This window comes from Pungitius pungitius, chromosome 2, assembly GCF_949316345.1.
Source record: "Pungitius pungitius chromosome 2, fPunPun2.1, whole genome shotgun sequence".
Lineage (NCBI taxonomy): Eukaryota > Metazoa > Chordata > Actinopteri > Perciformes > Gasterosteidae > Pungitius > Pungitius pungitius.
The window spans coordinates 7,463,983-7,485,484 of NC_084901.1; the positions used below are offsets into that span (position 1 = coordinate 7,463,983).

The 21,502-nt window shown below is 42.8% G+C and overlaps 1 protein-coding gene across 7 annotated transcripts in view; it reads left to right on the forward strand.

Moving 5' to 3' along the window:
* The window catches only part of dock4b (dedicator of cytokinesis 4b), an 87,597-nt gene that overhangs the window by 56,089 nt on the left and 10,006 nt on the right, over positions 1-21,502 (forward strand). For 4 of the 7 annotated variants that reach the window (XM_037462626.2, XM_037462627.2, XM_037462633.2 and 1 more), the window contains exons 27-48: positions 226-320; positions 592-667; positions 1,107-1,207; positions 1,403-1,461; positions 2,105-2,253; positions 2,912-2,997; positions 4,395-4,421; positions 4,792-4,887; positions 5,011-5,071; positions 5,713-5,806; positions 5,928-6,076; positions 7,414-7,500; positions 7,701-7,805; positions 8,126-8,267; positions 10,235-10,401; positions 12,209-12,295; positions 13,556-13,732; positions 16,932-17,015; positions 17,693-17,812; positions 18,039-18,160; positions 18,941-19,061; positions 20,752-20,833. In XM_037462626.2, coding sequence (XP_037318523.2) covers positions 226-320; positions 592-667; positions 1,107-1,207; positions 1,403-1,461; positions 2,105-2,253; positions 2,912-2,997; positions 4,395-4,421; positions 4,792-4,887; positions 5,011-5,071; positions 5,713-5,806; positions 5,928-6,076; positions 7,414-7,500; positions 7,701-7,805; positions 8,126-8,267; positions 10,235-10,401; positions 12,209-12,295; positions 13,556-13,732; positions 16,932-17,015; positions 17,693-17,812; positions 18,039-18,160; positions 18,941-19,061; positions 20,752-20,833 — 2,287 coding nt within the window. The remainder of the gene's footprint in view (positions 1-225; positions 321-591; positions 668-1,106; positions 1,208-1,402; positions 1,462-2,104; positions 2,254-2,911; positions 2,998-4,394; positions 4,422-4,791; positions 4,888-5,010; positions 5,072-5,712; positions 5,807-5,927; positions 6,077-7,413; positions 7,501-7,700; positions 7,806-8,125; positions 8,268-10,234; positions 10,402-12,208; positions 12,296-13,555; positions 13,733-16,931; positions 17,016-17,692; positions 17,813-18,038; positions 18,161-18,940; positions 19,062-20,751; positions 20,834-21,502) is intronic. The other 3 variants (XM_037462631.2, XM_037462632.2, XM_037462628.2) reach the window with 2 other exon arrangements.

Genomic DNA, 21,502 nt, shown 5'->3' on the forward strand with positions numbered 1-21,502 from the left:
TCATTTAAGAATGTTCTTGCATTTACTTTTAATTGATTTAAAAAATGCTGTGCTTCTGCCCCTGTGAATACACAAAAATGTAATTACAGGTGCACACAAAGCACCTGTCATCAATCAAGGTCTTAAATCCTAATTAATGATTCAACCCCACCCAGAGATGCAGCCTGACCCAATTGATTTGAGTTTCCAATGACAGGGTGTTCACTGTGTGTTTGTGTGTCCCAGGACTTTCTTCTTCAGATCTTCACGGTCTTCAGGATCCTAATCCGACCAGAAATGTTTTCTAAGGACTGGACCGTCATGCGGTTGGTCACCAACAAGTAAGCACACAATGCAAATGTGCACACATACATAAAAGAAAAGGAAAAGTAGGGGAATCTTGGCAAACGATGCATATATTTGAAAGTGATCCCATACTGCATCCCATATATGGAATATCAATGCAAATGGTTCTCTACTTGACTTTTGCATTATCACTCATGGACTCTTTGGATAGTCTGTGTATTATTCAAGGTGATGCATTTCCCTCGAGGCTTAACACAACAGTCGGGGCTCCATCTCTTCTTCTATTCTATTCTCTTATTATTTTAGTGTCATCATCACAACTGTCCTCTACCTTTCTGATGCTCTGAGGAAGAACTTCCTCAATGACAAGTTTGACTACAAGGTAAGGGGCTCTTGGGGGTGTGTGTGTGTGTGTGTCTGTGTGTGTGTGTGTGTGTGTGTGTGTGTGTGTGTGTGAATAGTACTATAGCTTTTTCTGTGTGTGTGTTTACCCACCCATGCACACACATGTATAGACAAACAGAAAGATACACATTTATTATACAAGCCTTAAATTCATTTGTTTTGGTGCATCACATAAATAAAAGCCTTAAGACATAAGTCACAGCTAATACAAGCTTATTGCAGACTATATTACCTGAAGTAATTGTGTTTATAGGATACTCTGCTTTTTTCTGAAATGAACAACTGCTGCTGTCCAACATGCCACTACAAACTAAATTCATGTGTTGAATTATCTTCTTAAAATTCCTGACAACTCAAGAGAAGGATGATTTTTTTCCACAGCGTGGACATAATGCAATTTCTTTGATGTTTTTCAGGTGTGGGACTCGTACTTCTATTTGTCCGTAATATTTATCAACCAGCCTTGTCTTCAGCTTGAGTCCTTCTCACCCTCAAAGAGGAAGAAGATTCTGGAAAAGTGAGTGCTGGTTGTTTGTGCGCTTTCCTTGCTGCACGTGGTTAGATGCCATTGATGTGTAATGCACTTTTCCCAACAAGCCACCCTACCTCGATCTGCCCGTTCTCTGTCCACAGTCACATATGCTGCAGGCCACGCACAGTATCATGAGTACTTAACATGCACTCATTACTAACAATGACTGCTGTCCCGCAGGTATGGAGACATGAGGGTGATGATGGGCTGTGAGATCTTCAGCATGTGGCAGAATTTAGGTAAGATGATAAAAATGTTACCCCTGAAACTAATCAGAGATCATTCTCAGTAAAAGACGTTTAACTTTAACTGGCGCTGCAAACAGAGAATTGAAAAAGCAGTGGGTTTCTATATTAACATGTGGGTAAAATATCTGTATAGTTATTCCTCATAACAGAGTAACAGCAGCATTGTTCTTTATGACCGTGTGACGCAGTAATGACAAATACATTTTGTATTATTTCTCTGTTCTCGAGCTGAAAATATTCTCTGGCTTTTTTCTTTATGCCAACGACTATTTGTAACCATGGCAACCTAATGAGTCCTCTCAACCTTTTGTTCTGCTCGGAGTCTGTGATTGATTTGTGCACTGCTGTTTTTTATGTAATTGTTTTGATGTAAATATTTGTATGTGTATTCAAGCGTGTTTTTGAAGTTTGTTTTTGAAGACACTTTTTAATTTGTTGTCATCTGAGTGGAAGTGTACCCACTAACACTAATGCATTCTGAGTAACACAGACGCTGTGATTTTTATTTTAAATACTGCATCAATTTGGTCATAGTGCAGCGCTTGAAATTAGTGGAGTTATCCGAATAAACAATATGCTGTTACCAGAGATGAAGTGAGAGACTAACCTCCGTCTTGACTTTCATCTCCTCCAGGGGAACACAAGTTGAACTTCATCCCAGCGATGATTGGTCCATTCCTGGAGGTGACGCTGGTGCCTCAGCCTGATCTGAGGAATGTCATGATCCCCATCTTCCATGACATGATGGACTGGGAGCAGAGACGCAGCGGCAATTTCAAACAGGTATAACAGTTTCTCAAAAAGAGACAAACCTTTCCTCCTAATTAAGTTGAACCTTTTAATGCATGTACCGTTTAATAAGTGGGTCCAAAGTTTTCTCCCAATGTTTTGGTTTATAGCTTGATAATTGTACTCAAAACAATGAGTTGAACTCTTTATTTAACATTTTTACTTTTTAGATGCTTCACAAGCTATTGTGTGCCACAGTGAAGCGTAGTTACCAGGCTTCTTCGTAAAGGGTCACCATTTATATTTTCTGCAAGGTAAAAAAAAACAAAAAACCTATCAAATGTATTATTTTGCTGTGTAAATAAAATAACAGGGGTAGTGGTAATGCCGATCACAGATGCAATGTGATCCACAATAGATCCTGTATCTATTTGTCCAAAGTATCTGACAAGGTGAACAACCTATTTTTGCACTCTTCCGATGGGTTTCATGAATGCAAGATCCTGTCATCAAGGCGATGACACGTCGGAGGCTATTGCCTCCACTTTGACCCGTGACCGACTTTGACGTGATTTGAATCGACCGCGCTCTTCCGTCACGGACTCCAAACCAGCCGTGCGGCTCCTTCTCTCGGGTCATCTCATCAAGATCGTTCGAACTGGCGACCCCGTTTGAGATTGAAATGTTTTTTTGTTTTTTTTTGTTCTCACAGGTGGAGGCCAAACTGATCGACAAGCTGGACAGCCTGATGTCTGAGGGCAAAGGAGATGAGACGTACAGGGAGCTCTTCAACAGCATGTGAGTGAGAGGAAGGAACCTCTGGCTACGGAGTGCATACTCTCTTGCATTGGTCTAATGACCTTGTGATTTGAAAGGGATTGGGTTCAGGGGGCCAGTGGGGTGTGATGTGTCCCATAGAGTCAGTCAAAAAGAAGTTTCGGTTACAGGGCCTCTATCCCCTATGAGAAGAAAATAGCTGTTTATTGAGTCCGATGTCCTAAATGAGGCCACTGCAACTCCCGGCCTGTTTGCATTATTAAGTGACCGCTTTATCTGAAACAGGAAAACAAGCGTCTAGCCATGCTGGACAACCAGATAACAGCATTGATGCAAAGGGGATACTTTTTGTAGCTGATTGATGTCAAATGGAGATGTGATTGCAATACAGGAGATTTAAAAGAAATATATATACATATATATATATAAAATGATCATCAATTCAAAATAAAAATAAAGTTATTTAATAGATATTAAAAAATATAAACTGCATTTAATATTTAGTAGGCTATTCAATTTTAATTCAAAACCCCCTGTCAATTCTTTTTCTCAACCTAAAAATATCTTGCGCTGGTTAGGGGGGTACGTGGCTGAAAAAACATTTCACAAAGGGTACACGGCTGAAAAAAGGTTGAGTCTTTTTTTTCTACAAACCTGTCATCAGTTTTTAGGAATATGCAGAGGGTAGTTATTTTTTTGACACAATAATAACGAGAGGTAAGTGGTCAGAATTCACCTTCATCTTCACTCACACCTCCTCTGTGGCCCGCCCCGGTCCACTCTGTCCTTGCGTCGCCAGGTTCGTGCTGCTGCATGCTCATTGTGTGTGCTAACGCTAATGTGTGTGTGTGTGTGTGTGCGTGTACGTGTATCCCTTCTTCGTTGTTTGTCTGTTCATATCTTTATGTCGACCTTCACAAAGGACTATTTTATTTGAACCTACATTATCCTCTGCCTTATATTGTTATTCCATTAAGTGAAGCTATTTCTTGGTTTAGACATGTATTTGACTTTGCTTTACTATCACATCGACGTGAATTAAAGTATTTTACCAAAATTCATCTTCTATAGTGTTACTGTTGTCTTTCATAGTCAGTCATTCCTTTTCCCACCATTTCTATGTGTGAAACATCACAGAAAACAGTGTAATATCACTGCATATGATTAATATACAGCCAATCTGTGTTGTGCAATATGATATAAATATGCATTAGGGATCGTTATTGCTTAAGTGCATTTTTCAAATGCTTATGTTTATGATTTTAGCCTACTTATCTCATGTTTTAATTGATTTAATGTTTTAGTTTATTTTCCTCATACTAACCCCTGCTAACCCCTTAACTAACCTGTGTGAGTGTGCGCGGATATTAATCGTATTAATATCAATTTATCCCGCCTATGCTTCCCGCCTGGAGTAGAATCCCTCTGTTTGGTCCGTACCCTAGGTAAGACGCTCTCCTCTATGTTCTCTCTGTGTCGTCTGTGTGAGGGGGAACAGCGGGAAGGGTCCAACTTCAGCCACCAGCTGTTTTGGCATTATTTTGGATGTAATGTGTTGAGAAGAACCAGCTGGCAAAACAGTAGATCAGCTTGGGTAATTTACATCATCAGTTCCCACAGGCAGGCCAGTAAGCATAGGTGATACTGGTGTGACTGAGAATGATTTTGCCTTTGCTTCGCCGCCCGATTTTTTCTCATAATTTCTTCTTTCTTTTCCCTCGAATCCGCTCCTACGCCCCTTTTTCCTTTGCCATTTGCTCTTTTTTTTATCTCTTGTCTCTTTTGATGTCAACACCTGTCCGTCTTGTCCTCCAGCCTGCTGAAGAAGATTGAGAGAGAGACCTGGAGGGAGAGTGGCATCTCTCTGATCGCCACCGTCACTCGCCTAATGGAGAGGTTGCTGGACTACAGGTGACCGTGCCATGCGTACACTCTGCGACTCATGCATACATGCTTTATACATTTGAGTAATATTCATGATTATTCTTGTTTTTTAATCACAGCGTTGCATGTCTTATGATGTTTCTATTCCAGGGATTGTATGAAGCTTGGAGAAGTGGATGGAAAGAAGATTGGATGTACTGTCAGTTTACTGGTGAGTAGCAGTAGCTCCAAGAATCTGTTTCGTGGTCTAATGCTGCTCACAGAAGTGCTTTTGGCTGTTATGAAACATTATCTTTAATTGAGTGGTCAGACTGTGTTGTTTTTATATGCGTATGTATATATTTAATATTGAAATATATAAAAAGAATAAAATCTTTTACACATTAAAGTATATGTGCGAATATAAATCTACCATAATCTCTAGCAATTAATATTCCTAGGAAGTCCCAACCTTTTTTTGATCAAAAAATGTGAAATGTATACTAGTAGATTTCTTCAGTTCAAGCTGTTGAACAGATTTTGCTGTTTGATGTCCAATGGTGTGCTTTCATCACTTAATGCTTTCTATCCTCAAGCCCTTTCAGCCTACTAGGTTTTCCTTATGTAACTGGAGCCATCTGTAAGAGCACGCGATTGTGTAGGCAGATGGAAGTGAAGTCGCTGCTATTCAGCAACTGAAATATACTGTGGCACCTCCTCTCCCATAAAACAATCTGTCACTTTTAAGAAGTTCAACTCGTGAATGCATCTCTGTAATTTTCTTAATCCCCTTCCTCGCTCTCTCTCTCTCTCTCTCTCTTGTGATTCTTTTGTCCCTGAACATCACCGAACTTCCCCACTGCTCCTTTTCAGAACTTCTACAAAACGGAGCTCAACAAAGAGGAGATGTACATCCGCTACATTCACAAACTGTACGACCTGCACTTTAAAGCACAAAACTACACAGGTACGTCAACGGGAGAGACTCTGAGGTACAGGTTGTGTCTTACTCTATGTGGTTATTATTATTATTATTGTTATGAATTGTCATTTTCACGCATACAATCTGGTGACTGTGTGGGCCACAGAGGCTTCGTACACGCTGCTGCTCTACGATGAGTTACTGGAATGGTCCGACCGCCCCCTCAGAGAGTTCCTCAACTACCCCATGCAGAGCGAGTGGCAAAGAAAGGAGTATCTGCACCTCACTATCGTCCAGAACTTCGACAGGGGGAAGGTAAGCTTCATCGCAAACTGGGTGTGCAAAGGTTTTCTTTTATGATAAACAATTTAATTCCTCTCTTCAGTCCTTTTATGGCATACTGTAAGCGCTCGCTATTTCATGGGTATATAGACTAAAAAATATGCTATTTACACACTGTATCCCTAAACACCTTTTTTGTAAAGAAATATCATCACAAAACATAAAGTTTCTGGCTCCATCATCAGTTATTTTTATCACTTAAGATTTGTTTTTTGAAGACACCAAAACACTGAAAACGAGCTTAAATACAAGCAGGACATCTAAACCTTGCATGGCTTCTCATGCATATTTTAAGATATTAAATCGGACCAGACCCACACACGCGGAATTTCCTTTAGTTTAGTCTTCTTGGATGGAAGACAGAGAGTGAGAGAAATTGAGTTCCTCTGCCCATCGCTCCTGTAAAATGAATTCCTCGAGTAAGAAATCTGAGCTGTGAGCTGTTCAACGCGACAAAAATCCGCATCACGTGCGCTCAGAGATTTAATTTCTACCTGTAGCAAACTGTGACGGCTCGGGGCCGTCCGCACATCCTCGGTTTAATCAGACCAATCTCTGGCGGCTGTAATTAAAGAGGGATCCATATCGCCCGGCGGTGTCCCACACAATATTTTCTTTAACAAACATTGCGGGGCACGACGGCAGCGCGACAGACGGGTGAAGCGTGCCTGCCGTTGGTGGGATTGGCGGCTTCGGGCGAGCTCAGCTGCTCCAGGATGCCGCAGCGTTTGGGAGGTAGTTCACAGGCTCGCTCTCTCCGTTACTTAGGGAAGTACAGTCTTCTGACCTACACCCAATTATTTCCCTTCATCCTAAATAACTTCGCTCTGTTCTGGCCTCCCAAGGAAAAAATGCCCCAAAAAAAAAAAACATCAGCGTCCTTGATGAAAAAACATAATTCTACGGAATCATTAAAACTGCTCCCGTCGTTACTCATAGTCCAATTTCCCTCCGTTTCGCGGGCTCTGCCATCTGCCGGTGCTGCCGCAGATGGATCAGCAGGCGGGGGGGAAAGGAGAGCTTTTCATTTAATTAGCAAGACGGCCGGGTGCTGCGTGTACCTGCATGAAGAGGTTAGGTTTGACTTTTGAGACTCGCCAGTGCCCTCCGCTGGGTGAACAACTGCCGAGCAGCACCACTGCGGCGCCACGTTCAATCCAAGCCTTCTGTCCATGTTTACTGATCAATCAAATGGATTGGCGTGAGCTTTTTTCACATTTGATGAATTCGATTCCTTTTTTTCTTTTTTTTTTTTTAGACAGGACACAGAGAGCGGGAGGATGAATAAGTGTGTATCTTTATGTCTTCAGTGTTGGGAGAACGGCATCATCCTGTGCAGAGAGCTGGCCGACCAATACGAGTCTTACTACGACTACAGGAACCTGAGCAAGATGAGGGTGAGTGGTCCATGAAGCTTTGTTAGTTGAAGGCTTCCCATGTGATGATGTCATTTAGGAAGATGTTATTTATTCATATTGTTTACCTACTTATTCATTTATCATGCTTTTCATATATTTATATATATATTGCATCAAACCCTTTATTGGTTGCACACAGTCTGTTTGTATTCATTATTTTCGTTAATTTCCTTTGCCAGATGATGGAAGCCTCCCTCTACGACAAGATCATGGACCAGCAAAGACTAGAACCAGAATTCTTCCGAGTGGGCTTCTATGGGAAGAAGTTTCCTTTCTTCTTACGGGTAAAAAAAAAAATAAAAAAAAAAAAAACTCCCCTTTTCTCTCTTTGTCATATTCTTTTTTTTATCATTACCTTTTGGAGTACAGTAATACTTTCAACCTCTCCAAAGAAGAAAGCGACCTAGTGGAAGAATGAACTTTTCTTATATAAGACTCCTCCAGTGTAAGGTGACATTGAGCAACCCTCATTCAATGCCATTTGGTGATGTAACAAGCCCCGTCCTTTGTGGAGTTTGCGGCTGTGGGAGCTGCAGTGGAAAGGTGCGGCCGCTAGATGTCAAGCTTACCCCACGCTGCGCTCCGCTCCCCCTCCCCTCTGCAGAACAAGGAGTTTGTGTGCCGCGGCCACGACTACGAGAGGCTGGAGGCTTTCCAGCAGCGGATGCTCAACGAGTTTCCCCACGCCATCGCCATGCAGCACGTCAACCAGCCGGACCAGACCATATACCAGGCCGACGCGCAGTGTATCCTTTCTGTAGACAGGGGCGCGTGCAAAAAGAAGCAAACCCCACGGGGGGCGCGGGAACCGTGATGAGCAGACACGGCAGACCTGTACGCAAACGAGTAAGCAAGATGACAAGAGCGCAGGACGGGTACACGTGTTTAAATCTACGCAGTTACCCGCAATGAGGCTGTGCGCCGTCCTTCTTCCTCTCGCAGTCTCTTTCTTGTCATTATCAAAGGCTCGTTCAACAAAACAACACACACAAACGCACTGTTTTGAATAGTACGTGCGGCACATTTAATCTCATAGAAGAAAGCACTGCCAAACACGCAGTAGATGCATTTCCATACCCACTAAAGGCTGCGTTTTCGAAAAGCTTTTTTTTCCTCTATAAGAGAAGCTCTAAAATGATAGAAATGTTCTTATGAAAGTCATCGGTGTGCCTCAGTTATTTCATTGTGTGAAATAAGCTTAAAAAGCAGCAGCGGGTGCATCAAGGACTAATGTTTTTTTTTTTTTTCTCTGCAGTTTTCGAATGTGAAAATATTTGAGAAATGTGAAACTCAAGTTACAGTTCATACTGTCTTAAAAAACATTATGTAGTCAATCAATCAATCATGCATAATACATTGTTCATTAAAAAAGGGTTAAAAGTACTCCACATAACCATTTATTGCAATATTACTCATTTTAGTTTGGTGCTGTGTGTGATCTGATTCTCTGGAACAAATGCGGAGCAGTCTTGGAACAAACCAGCCATACGCTCACTGCAATATTGAAACATTTGAACATTGACACAAATGATAGAAACAGAATTCCCAAACAGACCTCAGCACAGTTGCACAGAGACTGAAAGAGAGCCAAATGTTTATTTTTCTGAATATTCATGATGGGCGAAGTAAATGGAACATGTGACTAAGAAATGACTCCTGTGCCTGCCTAATGTCCTGTGAGACCCTCACACCTTTTTGGCATGCTTTTCTGCCCCCGGTTCTGAAAACAAATCCACAATTCTCCAGCCATTCCCTTCATTTCTAATTCAGCTCTATAATATGGGAGCGTTTTTTAATAATTCACACTGATGTACGTGACAACTGTTGGCCTATATAGAGGGAGAACGAGAGAAAAGACTTGGTGGCATCATGACACGGCGACTCTAGAGAGCGACGCTACAAGAAAGCCGTAATGGATGTGTTTGCTTGTAGGCGCTTCCCTTTGCGGAAAAGGACAGGAATGATATGAGTGAATTAGGACACGGCTGTGTTATAATCAATAAAAGTCTCTGAGATCGCCCACCCATCTGTACACCCTGGTTGCAAACACTCATGCGTGTGGGCTTTACCTCTACCTCATACTGGTGTGGTCATGTTGCTCGTTAGTGCACGGGTTGATTGTCGGGGGGGTGGGACAGAGCTGCGCAGGAAAAAGCCTCGCATGCTCCTCTGTTCTGCGGACTCTCGTTTATTTTGCATTTCATATTTCTCAGTTCAAATCTTCAGTGGCCGTGCTCTTCTTTATCTTGGCTTGAGTGCACTAATTGGGTCCGAGCAAACTCATTGGTTGTTACAAAACAAGGAACTTGCAGTTTCTGGGGCCATTTTTTGGGTGGTTGGTTTGTGGGCGTTCTTGAGGCATCCTCGGTTTTGATCCAGGTTTTGTTATTTTGGATGATTTGGCCCACAATAATACATTTATATTAGAGTTTTCATGTGGATGCAGATAAAAGGGTGTGTGACTAATGAAACAAAATATATTGCAGGAGAGATTTACTATCTCAAATACACCATCTTAATCCCCCTGTACATCCCTGAATGTGTGTGTGTGTGTGTGTGTGTGTGTGTGTGTGCGTCCTTGTCCTCTGTGTGACCCCATCTGCAACCTTCCTTGTTCTTTCATGGTCAGTGAAGAATCCTTGTGCGTTTTATGCTGCGGTGCCTTCCCCTGTCCCCACTCCCTGGTACTCTCCTTAACTTCCGGTGCTTCCAGACCTGCAGATCTATGCTGTAACCCCGATCCCAGAGAGCCAGGATGTGCTCCAGAGAGACGGAGTGCCCGACAACATCAAAAGCTTCTACAAGTTCAATCACATCTTGAGGTTCAGATACGACCGGCCCTTTCACAAGGGCACCAAAGACAAGGAGAATGAATTCAAGGTAAGGAGGGGGAGGGGGGGGGCGTTGAATTCACAAGAAAGAAAGATGACGATGATGATGGACACACAAAGCAAAAAAAGTAGACGCAAACGCATAACACACACCACATACAGACGGAGAGAGGTATTTCACTGCATTTGTATGATTGAAAAATGAAATTGCATCTGTTTTACAGCTTGTGGAGTAGCTACTAATAAGCAGCTACTAAAAAATAAAAGTTTTTTTTTTTAAATGATGCTTTTATGATCACCAAAATGAAACCGGTTCGTTTCCGTCCTTATGTATTTCGTTGATCGATCATTGGCTTCTTTAGATAATGATTGCTTGGCCCTGCTGCCACGCTTGAGCTTGTGCATTACGCATGTTTTATTCATCATGTGTCCGGTGGATCTGATTATACTTAGGTACTAGTCAGAATGAAGTCTTAGCCGCCTGAGCCCGTCATACATGCGAACCCGAAGAGCTGCACATTCTCTCGAATCATGTATGCACACACCGCCAAAGATCCTGATATTAGGCTCATAAATATTCAGTATTAACACACACACACACACACACACACACACACACACACCATGCAGCCATTTCATCCCAGTTGCATCAAAGCTATTTGGTCAAATTGAATCACGATATCGCATTTCCATCAGGGCTTGATATCGCTGGCCCTCAGGTGGGAATAACATTTATGATAGACGTTTGCATGCTGAGAAGAATGTGTAGCAGCCAGTCTGGTGTGAGCCGCCAAGAAAAAGTAGGCAAGAAGATGCAGTTTAAGAAATTCAACATCAAATTTATATCTGGAAAAAAAAGAAAGTTTCCAAAAAAGGTCAAAGCTTTTCAATTTCTCGTTCTTAACCTGTAATACATGTTTTTTTCTTTTCTTTTTTCTCAAAAGAGGTTCAGGTAGGTTTCTCGGCCTTAAAAAGCAAGAAATCTATAAAGGGCAGCAGGGTTGTGTAGTGAGTCGGAAGGCCCTCCAACAGGTGCACTGAGGACACACGATCGATGCCGCATGTCAGCAGTCATCTGCTCTACTCGAGTCTCCTTGAGCAAAACACCGGGTGTTAAACTTAACTTTAAATAGTTAGCAAAGGGTGGCATGCTAACATGCTAAAATAGCAATGGGAAAAGCTGCTTACCCAGCATGTTAGCCTACTTGTGTTAGCATTTAGCTCCGCTGTTTTCCCTTATTCACCCCACAGAGATTCATGGGTTTTTTCCAATTCAAAGTAAAAAAAAAACAATTCTTCACATTGGATACAGTTGCTTGACAAAATAGAGCAAATTAAGCTCGAGCAAGTAAGTGGACCACAATTATAATTTATGTCCAAATTGTATGTATGGTTTAGGAGTTGGGGTAGGCGTAGGGTTTTTATTAACTATTTTCCGTTCTTTGTGTCTCTAGATGAAAACCCTCTTAACAAAAATAGTGTGAACAATACTGCAGGTGCTCCCCTATAGCGTAAATATGTTATGTTAATAGCCTGCGGTGAATGCTGGAGTCTTTATGGTTTACTTGCTGTCAGAATAACCTTGTGGGATGGCGGTATATTGACGAGCACGCAGGCTGTCACGGTAAGTGGTGGAACATAAATGATGAAATGAGATATAAGACATGACATCCGACCTCCTTCATGTGGGTGTTTGCCAGCAGCGCTCTACACGTTTCCCTCAAACCATGTATAAGTAATTACATTTAGTGATGTCTGCTCGAGATGGAATGCATCATGCGTAAGTAAGTAAGTTTTTTTTTAAAGTGTATTAAGAAATCAGCCAATATTTGCAAGTATTGTGTGTTATAATGCAGAGCCTGTGGGTGGAGAGGACAACCCTGACTCTTGTCCAGAGTCTCCCCGGCATCTCCCGCTGGTTTGAAGTGGATAAGCGAGAACTGGTGAGTGTGACCACCACTGATGAAATAACATCGGAGATAGAACTGCAACGCACACACGCACACACACACACACACACACACACACACACACAGGCCAGCCATTACCCAAGTATTGATTTAAGTCATTTCATTAAACAATATTAATGACCTGTGTCTTAGCTTTGGGGCTATTGGACACATTTTATTTCCTCCATTGAATAAATTAGATGTTGTGTTAAATTAAATGTTGATTGCCGTTCGGGTCATTTTACCAATATTTTTTTCAGCATATTTGGCCCGAGTCAAATTTTCACACGTAAATCCCCACAAAAGCTTTCTGTCTGGGATCTTCTCCTACAGATCTCTGATATGTGTCCAAAATATGCAAAACCGAGTATCCCTATTGGTCGAAGCACGTTTTCAAGTGAACAGGTGCTGAGCTTGGTGTGATATTATGGATTGTGAAACGAATTCTACGATGGTTATGCAGTGCAATAGCATTCATAATACAGTGCTGGCAAAAGCAAGAGGATTAAGCTTTGTGTGAAACAGGAGAAGAAGAACGAAGAGATGCAGGATAAGGGGAAAGCTATATTTTTACGTGTACATGATTAAATGCTAAATTTACTGTGCTCTAAATGTGTGTTTTCAATAATTCAGTGTATTGTCACTAACAATAGTTTGTACATAAACTATTTCGCAGGTCGTGATGAATATTGATAAATATGGAAAAATTTGGAGTTTTATGCCATGCAACTTTTCTGCAATCATCAGTGTCAACGTCTGCAGCACTTTTCAGTTAAACACAAAAAGTCCACAGGGCGCAACTGGCTCTGCACCAAATTTAGACAAACAAAAAGAGCAATTAGTTTGGGAACAAAGTACAGCATTTGGCAGCTAAATATGTGATTCTCTAAATGAATTTGAAAGTTGCCACATACCAGCTGGATTTAATAAATAAGCAAAAGAACTTGACCACTCAAACTTAAAAGATTTCATGTCTGCATTGTGTTAATATAGGTTTGCAATTTTGTATTTTTTCTCTGCAGTAATAGATCCACGATTTTAGCTCCCTCTTAAAAGGGTGCTTATGATCTTGCAGTGGCGCCCAGAAACCCCCAGGCCACAGCAAATCAAGGAGATAAAAATTGCAAATGTCTTTGCACATAAATATGTGTTCACCATGTGGACTCTAGTGAACTCCATTTAGAGCTACAGGAAAAAAGTGGCCCCTTAACTCCTCCGGATTTTATATTTTAAATAAGGCACCCCTCTTCTCAGGTGGAGGTAAGCCCGCTGGAGAACGCCATCGAGGTGATCGAGAACAAGAACCTACAACTACGCACCTTGATCACCCAGTGTCAGAGCCGGCAGATGCAGAACATCAACCCCCTCACCATGTGCCTCAACGGGGTCATCGATGCCGCCGTCAACGGAGGGCTGGCCCGCTACCAAGAGGTACGGAGTGACGGATGGAGGACAAGGTTTGCTGGGTTTTGAGAAGTTGGGAGCGATGACATATGGCTTAATGATCCATGAAGGTGGGTTTTAGAGGAAAGAGACGCCTGGACACGGAGTCTTTTCCGGAGGGAGGGGCGGATGAACAGATGGATGGGTGGATACATGAATCTATGGGTGAAGCATGCGCCGTTGAAGTGGGGAAATGAGATCGATGGGTAAGGTAGGGGTGGCTGGATGGGTGGGTGGGGGGGGGGGAGTTGGCTGATGAATGGATGGGTGGGGGGGGGGGGAGTTGGCTGATGAATGGATGGGTGGGGGGGAGAAAGAGGGGTCAGGTCAGAATATGGCAGATTGAGGAGTGAAAGGAAGGAGTGTATTGAAATGAATGGCTAATAATGAGATGGGAGTGTTTATGCAGCTGCTATATTATATGCTGAAATGGTGACAGCCCAACACACTAGGGCTGTCAACAAATATTCTATATACGAATATATATTTGAATAGTTGTTTAAAACAGATATGCTACTGTACTGACTTTTATATTGCATGAATAATATAGACTAGAACAGCTTCATGCACTGGTTTGATTATTTGCCGTTTCATGCCAAGCAAAAGTTCCACGTTTACCACAGCACAGCTCGCTCGGGGCGTTCAATGTCTGTTCTATACTCTATAAACTTAAATTAATGTTAATAATATTTGTTTCAATCACTGACCTGAAGCCTGCCATATTTGGGACGAGCATCGCAACCTTAAATTGCTTGCACAAAACTCTTGCTCAGCATTTGTTTATTGTTGTCGCTCATTTAAACCGCTCTGCGCAGAGAGCACGGCTTGCGGGAGAGGGAGGGGGAGGGGGAGGGAGGGAGAGGGAGAGAGAGAGGGGGGGAGTGCATGAGAGAGTGCGTGTGTACGAGCGATAGGATTAGGTCTGCGGTCTTGCCCATTAGTTCATTTACTTTTTTTTGTGTGGGTAATATGTTGTTAAATATGTTTAAACTTAAAAGAAATGCCCTATACAATTAGTTATGTCTCGTTGTATTAATTTGTCCCGTTATTGACGTACCTAATGCGCAACCAGATATTTGAAATATTATTTTTTTTAAGCAAATATTACAGCGTCATTTTTTTAGTAATTTTAACAGCCCTACAACACAGTAAAGAACAAATGGGTAATCACATTGACAAACATTTGCATCTACTGCCTCTCCAAAAGCTCTGTCAAAACCTTGACAGTAGATAACGGCAGGAGGACTGTACACTTTCACAACCAGGAAGAGCTCGATTGAAGAAAAAGGTTTTAAAAATGTTTTCCAGCCTCAACGAACTGAGTGGACTCAGAGACTTGCTCGTGTCGCATAGCAACCGCCCTTTTCACTGGAAGCCTGTTTGTGAGGGTTCATTTTTGTGCATGAATGTGTGTGGGCCTTTACTGTGTACGTGTGTGTGTGTGTGTGTGTGTGTGTTTGTGAGTCTATCTCGGCTCCGTGCATAGAAGTGTGTAGAAGTAGCCTATTAAGGTCTGCAGGAAAGTTGACTGAGCCCCAAGGTCTGCTCAAGCGCTTTCCACCTTTGCCGCCATTATTTTATTAGAAAAATGATAGGATGATTCCATGACTATTGGCTTCCAACGCAGCTTTGTAGCGGCCCTTTACCTTTATGCACTCTTGACAGCATTGTGCATTTATTTCTATGCGTGTAATTGTGTAAATGCCCTATTGTTCCCGGTAAATATTGACAAAAAAACAAAAAGCAGCTTGGACGTTCTCTCTTTGCATGCGGCGGCCCGCGCCGTGAATCAATTAATTTCCCTGCGTAATGACGATTGACAGCAGCAGAGGTTTGCGCGGCCGCAAAGGAAAGATAAATTGTCATTATTAATATTCAGATGTATTGCTTTCGTTTAAGTTGACACCCTCGAGGGGGAATGCTGTCTGATTTATCCCCCCCCCCCCCCGCTTCCCCTTAGCCTTCCATTTCTTATTGGACTTTTCTAATGATTAACTGAGCTACTCCGTGGCCAACACTCACTCCCTGCAGTCCGACAAAAAAATGTCCATTTGTAGGAAGGCTTATTGATTTTTATTTTTATTTTGCTGCCTTTTGCGTAGGTCCTCTGCTGGAGTTTCCCGTCTCGCTTGTGAAATCGCTGCTTGTAAAGAGCGTAACATTCATCCAATAAAATCATTTCCATTGATTTTCAATCTATGTTGCACGGTCTAATAAAAGAGTATCGTGCTATCATGAACAGTGCATACTAATATAAGCTATCTTGATAAGATGGCCATCTGAGGAATCCTAATTCGACGAGCAGGCTCGCATTTATCGAAAGGCACCTACGTTTGTGTGAGACACATTTGAAGCAGCATCGAGCATCTCGTCTCATCTGCAGCCGTCTCTTTGGAGATAAACAGCTGTGCCCTTGGGGGAGGAACCATGCTAATCGTTTTTTTTTTTTTTTTTTTTGCAAACTCGCCCTTTACCGCCCCTTCCCTATTTTTTTCGGTTTCCCTCTGTGGCAGATTCGAAAGCAGATTGTGAGCTTGGGCCTTTCAGTGGCTCGTCCTCTCTCCCCTTTGTGTACTCTGATGCAGATTTAAAAGGATTTAACATAATCTGTTGACACATCACAAGTGTGTGTGAACAGCGAGTGGCTGGAGTTTAATGTATGGGACCCACAAAAAAAAAAAAAACGAATCATCCAAAGCAGACAAGTCCTTTTCGTGTCTCATCTGTTTCTCCTCAAAGTCGCCTTTTTGAAGAAAATGTCTGGAAAAAACACTTGAAAAAACACTCTGAATCCCCTAATCAAGACGTTTCTCAAGGGATCTTTAGCAGGAAGTAGTTAGACAGATGCACGCTTCTAAAATGTGAGACCAATATTGCCCCTTAAATCAAAGCAACATCAATCCATTTGATCCGAGCATTACGCAGAAACGTCCCTATTTTTAGCCACCGAACCTACATTTAGAAATGACGACACAAAAAGCCAGACGGCGTGCTCTAGATATTGGTTCAGTTTGATGGGGAATGTTTTTTTCATGGATTGAACAGAAAAGTGTGGACACTAATTCACTGTGTCAGGGCAGCGGGGATTCAGGTAACACACACACAGCGGCGAAGCGTCACCCCCCCCCCACCCCCCCCCCCCCGGTGTGTGCGCCTAACAGATGTTCTGCATTTTGTCTCCGCTCAGGCTTTCTTCGCCAAGGACTACATTTTGAATCACCCGGAGGATGGCGAGAAGATCGGGCGACTGAGAGAACTCATGTTCGAGCAGGTCCGTGTTAAAAGATTGGCTTGGGTTAAGTTAAGTGCAGTGTGCGCTCTAAAAGTGTCTACTCGGTGTAGAAGGAAATGCATTCAAAGGAGAGCCCGAACAACGGCAGGTCAGGAAAAGGCCGTCTCATACCAGACGCCGTGATTGTTGAGTGTGATGGTCTTGACTCAAGGTAACTTTTCCCAATATGCAAAAAAGGCGAGGAACTGGAGCTAGCATGGCCAACACCTAAAAACACAAAACATGGCTCATAATTATCATTTAACATGTCAGTATATCATAATTATAGGAATCCTGTTGCTGTTAATGTTTCTTTTTCAAAGAATTGTCGACAAGATCTGAGATACTAAGAGAAACTACACCAGGTGAGATTAGCTTGGCTTGGAACTCAACAAAGTTCAGAGTTTTTGTTTTGAAAAAGTTATAAATCATTCGATAAATTATGGCCAAACGAAAACTCAATTCGCTATTAAATGTGTTCAGCAGAAAGCCTTCCACTGAATTTGACAATTTGCATGCTAATTTTAAAAAGCCCGTGTGCAACAAATGAGCCAAATATTTAGCAATTTCCACAGATGATTTGCAGATGTGGTGGAAGGAATAAAGGTTTGTGTTTATCCCGCAGCTCGGTTGCTTGTTATACGCAGAGACGTTTATATCAGCTTTCTGTTTCGCAGGCACACATCCTGGAGTACGGCCTCGCCGTGCACGAGAAGTTTGTTCCCCAGGACATGAGACCTCTCCACAAGAAGTTGGTGGACCAGTTCCATCTGATGAAATCCAGCCTTGGCATACAGGTGAGCCAGAAAACAAGACACACTTGAGCACATCTTTAACAATCCCGCTTGTGTTAAAGATTTCACTTCTGATTTCCGCTGTGTTATTAGAGCCTTTAGCCCTCCCGAGTGGAAAGCCTTCCCTGATCAAACGTCCTTCTGGATTTTTTTGTACTTTACGGACAAACCTCATGCTGGCATTTAATCATGTGCACTGCCTCGTCTCCAATTTGAAAAAAAAAAACAGGAGTTTCCGGCTTATGTGCGTGCAAGCCCAGTGCACTTCACCAACGGGAGCCCACGGACCTGCAGGAACTCTGTGCCCAACATCATCAGCCCGGACGCGGGCAGAGGGGTAGCCAGGCGAAGGTGATGACCCCTTTTGTCTTCTTTTATTTTCTGTGTTTCATTGATATATGTCCCTAACTATCCTTTACTTTGTCCTAGAAATAAAAAGTTTTAAGTTTCTGTGCTGCCCATGACTTCACCTTACTTACTTTTTGTGTCTCCATTTCCCCTGGAACACCACCCTCTGTGCCTTTTACGCACTTTTCCTTTCTATTCTGTACCTGCGTGGCTTACAATGAGTGGCGGCTGGCCACACATACCAACGTGTGTGTGTGTGTGTGTGTGATCTTGATGTGTTCAGTGACCCTGCCACTCTGTCTACCTGCGACATTCCTCCTCCAAAGTCTGATCCCAGGGGGCAAAGCCACACACGCGCACATCACCTCGGTTCCCCGGTGGCATTTCACGTTTCTCTCATTGCGTTTTGATTTCTTTTTTCGCTCCCTGTTTGGCAACACAAAAAACAGTTGCGTATTTTGGTGAGGGCTTCCGTTTTAACCTTCCTTTCAAAAAGAATCCCATTGTGTTTGTGATCTAACCTTTCTTTTATACGGGTGCCTGACAAGTGCTTGATGGAATGCTGTGATTGCTGCATCGATTATCTTCTTGAGATCTGACATTTTCTGTCCCTGTTTGTCTTTTTTTCACCTCCCCGCCTGCCTTTTTTTCGTTTTTGGCTTTTTCGCGGCTGAAATTCTGGTGAGTGAAACGCCTCGAAGCCGATCAAACAAAACACCAAAACCAACCAAATGTCGCTTCTATTGAAAGCCACCATGACAATAGGCTCTGTGTCGCCATCAGCCTCCCCAGCTACCCTGCGGTGAACCGCTACTCCTCGTCCTCGCTGTCGTCTCAGGCGTCCAACGAAGTCAGCAACATCACAGGGCAGTCAGAGAGTTCGGATGAAGTCTTCAACATGCAGGTGATCTCTCTCTCTCTTTCATTCACACACATTACATCCCCTAATGCCCTCCTACGTAGCGGAAAGAAGATTGAGTCCGTATCCCAACATTTGCCCTCCTACTGCTCTCTCCAGGTTTCACACGCAACACTTTTTTTTTTTTTTTAAACTCACTCCGTTCAACCCCTCATTTCTCTTCTCCTCTGACCTTTCCTCTCTATCATCCTCTGCTCGCTTGTTCAGAGCTTTGTACGGCCCAGCAAATGGCTCCGATTATGTAAAAAGGACCCAGTGCTTCGCGGGGTCCGCCCAGGCAGCTTGCTGGAAGTTGGCAGTAATCTGAACTAGATTTGGCCCATTCAGAAGAGCTGCTGACAACTCCTGGCAAGCAGTCTGCGCGCACCTGGCAGGCCTCAAATGACGGGGACACAAACACAGGAAAAAAATCCTGTTGTAAGGGGATCTGACTGAACCTATTTCAATGTTGCTTTTCAACACAGTAGCTTTTTATTTCATTGATCAAGTACAATTCACTGGACGTTGATCTTACAGACATGTATCAGTGCAGAATACTGTGTCACAGAGTACATTTAACCCCTACCCTTCTAAATATTTTTTATAATTTTGAAGGTGTCCGAGGCAGACAGCTTGTTCACAGATTATAACGTCACTTTTGTCTTTGCTTTGTGTTATCTAAATCATCAGTCGATAAGATCTATACCACTCTCATGTCTCTAAAATATATGTCTATAATACATTTAATCATACTTATGATCCACGTATAAAACCGTGCAATAATAGTATAGCATCCATACATAGTCATAACTAAATCATAACCCATTTTATAATGGCTCATGATATACCATGATTCTTCATAGGTGCTGTTATGTCTTCTTACTCAAAGACAAAAACCCCACTTATGACTACATGTGATGTAATGTGCCTGTACGTCAGGAATGTCATTACTTCACTTACAGCACCCAACGACCACTAATCGCTCTATAATACATTCTAACACTGATTGTAATGCATTATGAAGTTCTGAAGTATAATGTATTACAGCTGTGGGAATTATAATTCCTTGCAAAACTTCCATTGAGTGATCAGCAATTAAAGTATAATGATACCTTAAAATTCATAATGCAATGTTTTATAATGTGTTATGAGTATTAATCATGATACATATGCATGCTTGCAACTATAAGTATACAGCTCTACAGGAACATCATAAACAAAAGTATGTTTATGATGCCTCGTAGACATGGACGTCAAAAAAGTGCTGCGTACCTGAACCACCAACAGACGGATTACCTTTGTCTTGATGAGTCTGGCTGAGGCAACTCTGCTAAGAATAAAACCGCTGTAAAACCACCACATGTGTCTTTTATGGACTTAGATGGACACACATTTACACAGCGCACCTTCTAGTCCACCAACTAGCACGAGCACATGAGACTCAATGCGGACGTTCACCCATCAACACACACTCATACACTCTTCCATTTAGTAGGCCGCCCTCTCTACCTCCTGGGGCACAGTCACCCCGACCTCTTTGGAAACAAATACATAAAAAAAAAAAAAACATAATATACAACGTTCATTATCGTTTTGCGTAAGCTGATCTATTTCGTAAATGGACGATAAACGTCTCGTAATGCTCTGGTTCACGTTATTTTATGCTCTTGTTGTGTTTTCTCGTCCCTCACTACAGCCCAGTCCGTCTACCTCGAGCCTCAGCTCCAACCACTCTGCCTCGCCCAACGTCACCAGCTCGGCCCCTTCCAGTGCCAGAGGTGAGACGGGCGCTCACTTCACAACGCTATTCTCCACTCGCGCCGCGTGAGAAGAAGACAGAGGTTCAGCCGGCCACACTGGACATGTGGACTGAACCTTTGACTCTTCAGTGACACGATGTTTCTCTCAGTGCCGGATAGAGTAAGACAATGACCAATTCAAGAGCCCTCCAGGCCCCCCTCTTCAGAGTGTGAATATCGAACGCACCCCCTGTCAGCCCTCTTGTCTCGCTGTGTTCCAACGTGCCAACCGTGCTTCTGCCCGGATCCACATTGTGAAAAAAAGCGAGGATATATGAAGACGTTTATGGAAGCTTACACGCTCCCCCTTTTGGCAGGCTGCTGGCAGCGTGGCAGCGCCCTTATAAAAGTGGCCTCGCTCTTCCCATAAAGCCCTGGGGAGAATCATTGCTTGCGTGGTCTTATCTGAATGAGAGCCCGCGATGGGTATCTCATGCTCATATGATAGCCCTCCAAGTGCTATCGCATTTCCTAATGGATCTGGAGCCATACAGTGGCCAACACCAGATGAGGGGAAGTGCTGTGAAAATGGGGCCACAGAGTACTCTGCGCGTCGGTGTGGGATTCTGTTATTTCTCTCGCTGCACGTGTTTCCGTGTCAAGTTTTATCCATGGTGTGTCCGTCTGTTGTAATTGTTCATTCGAAAC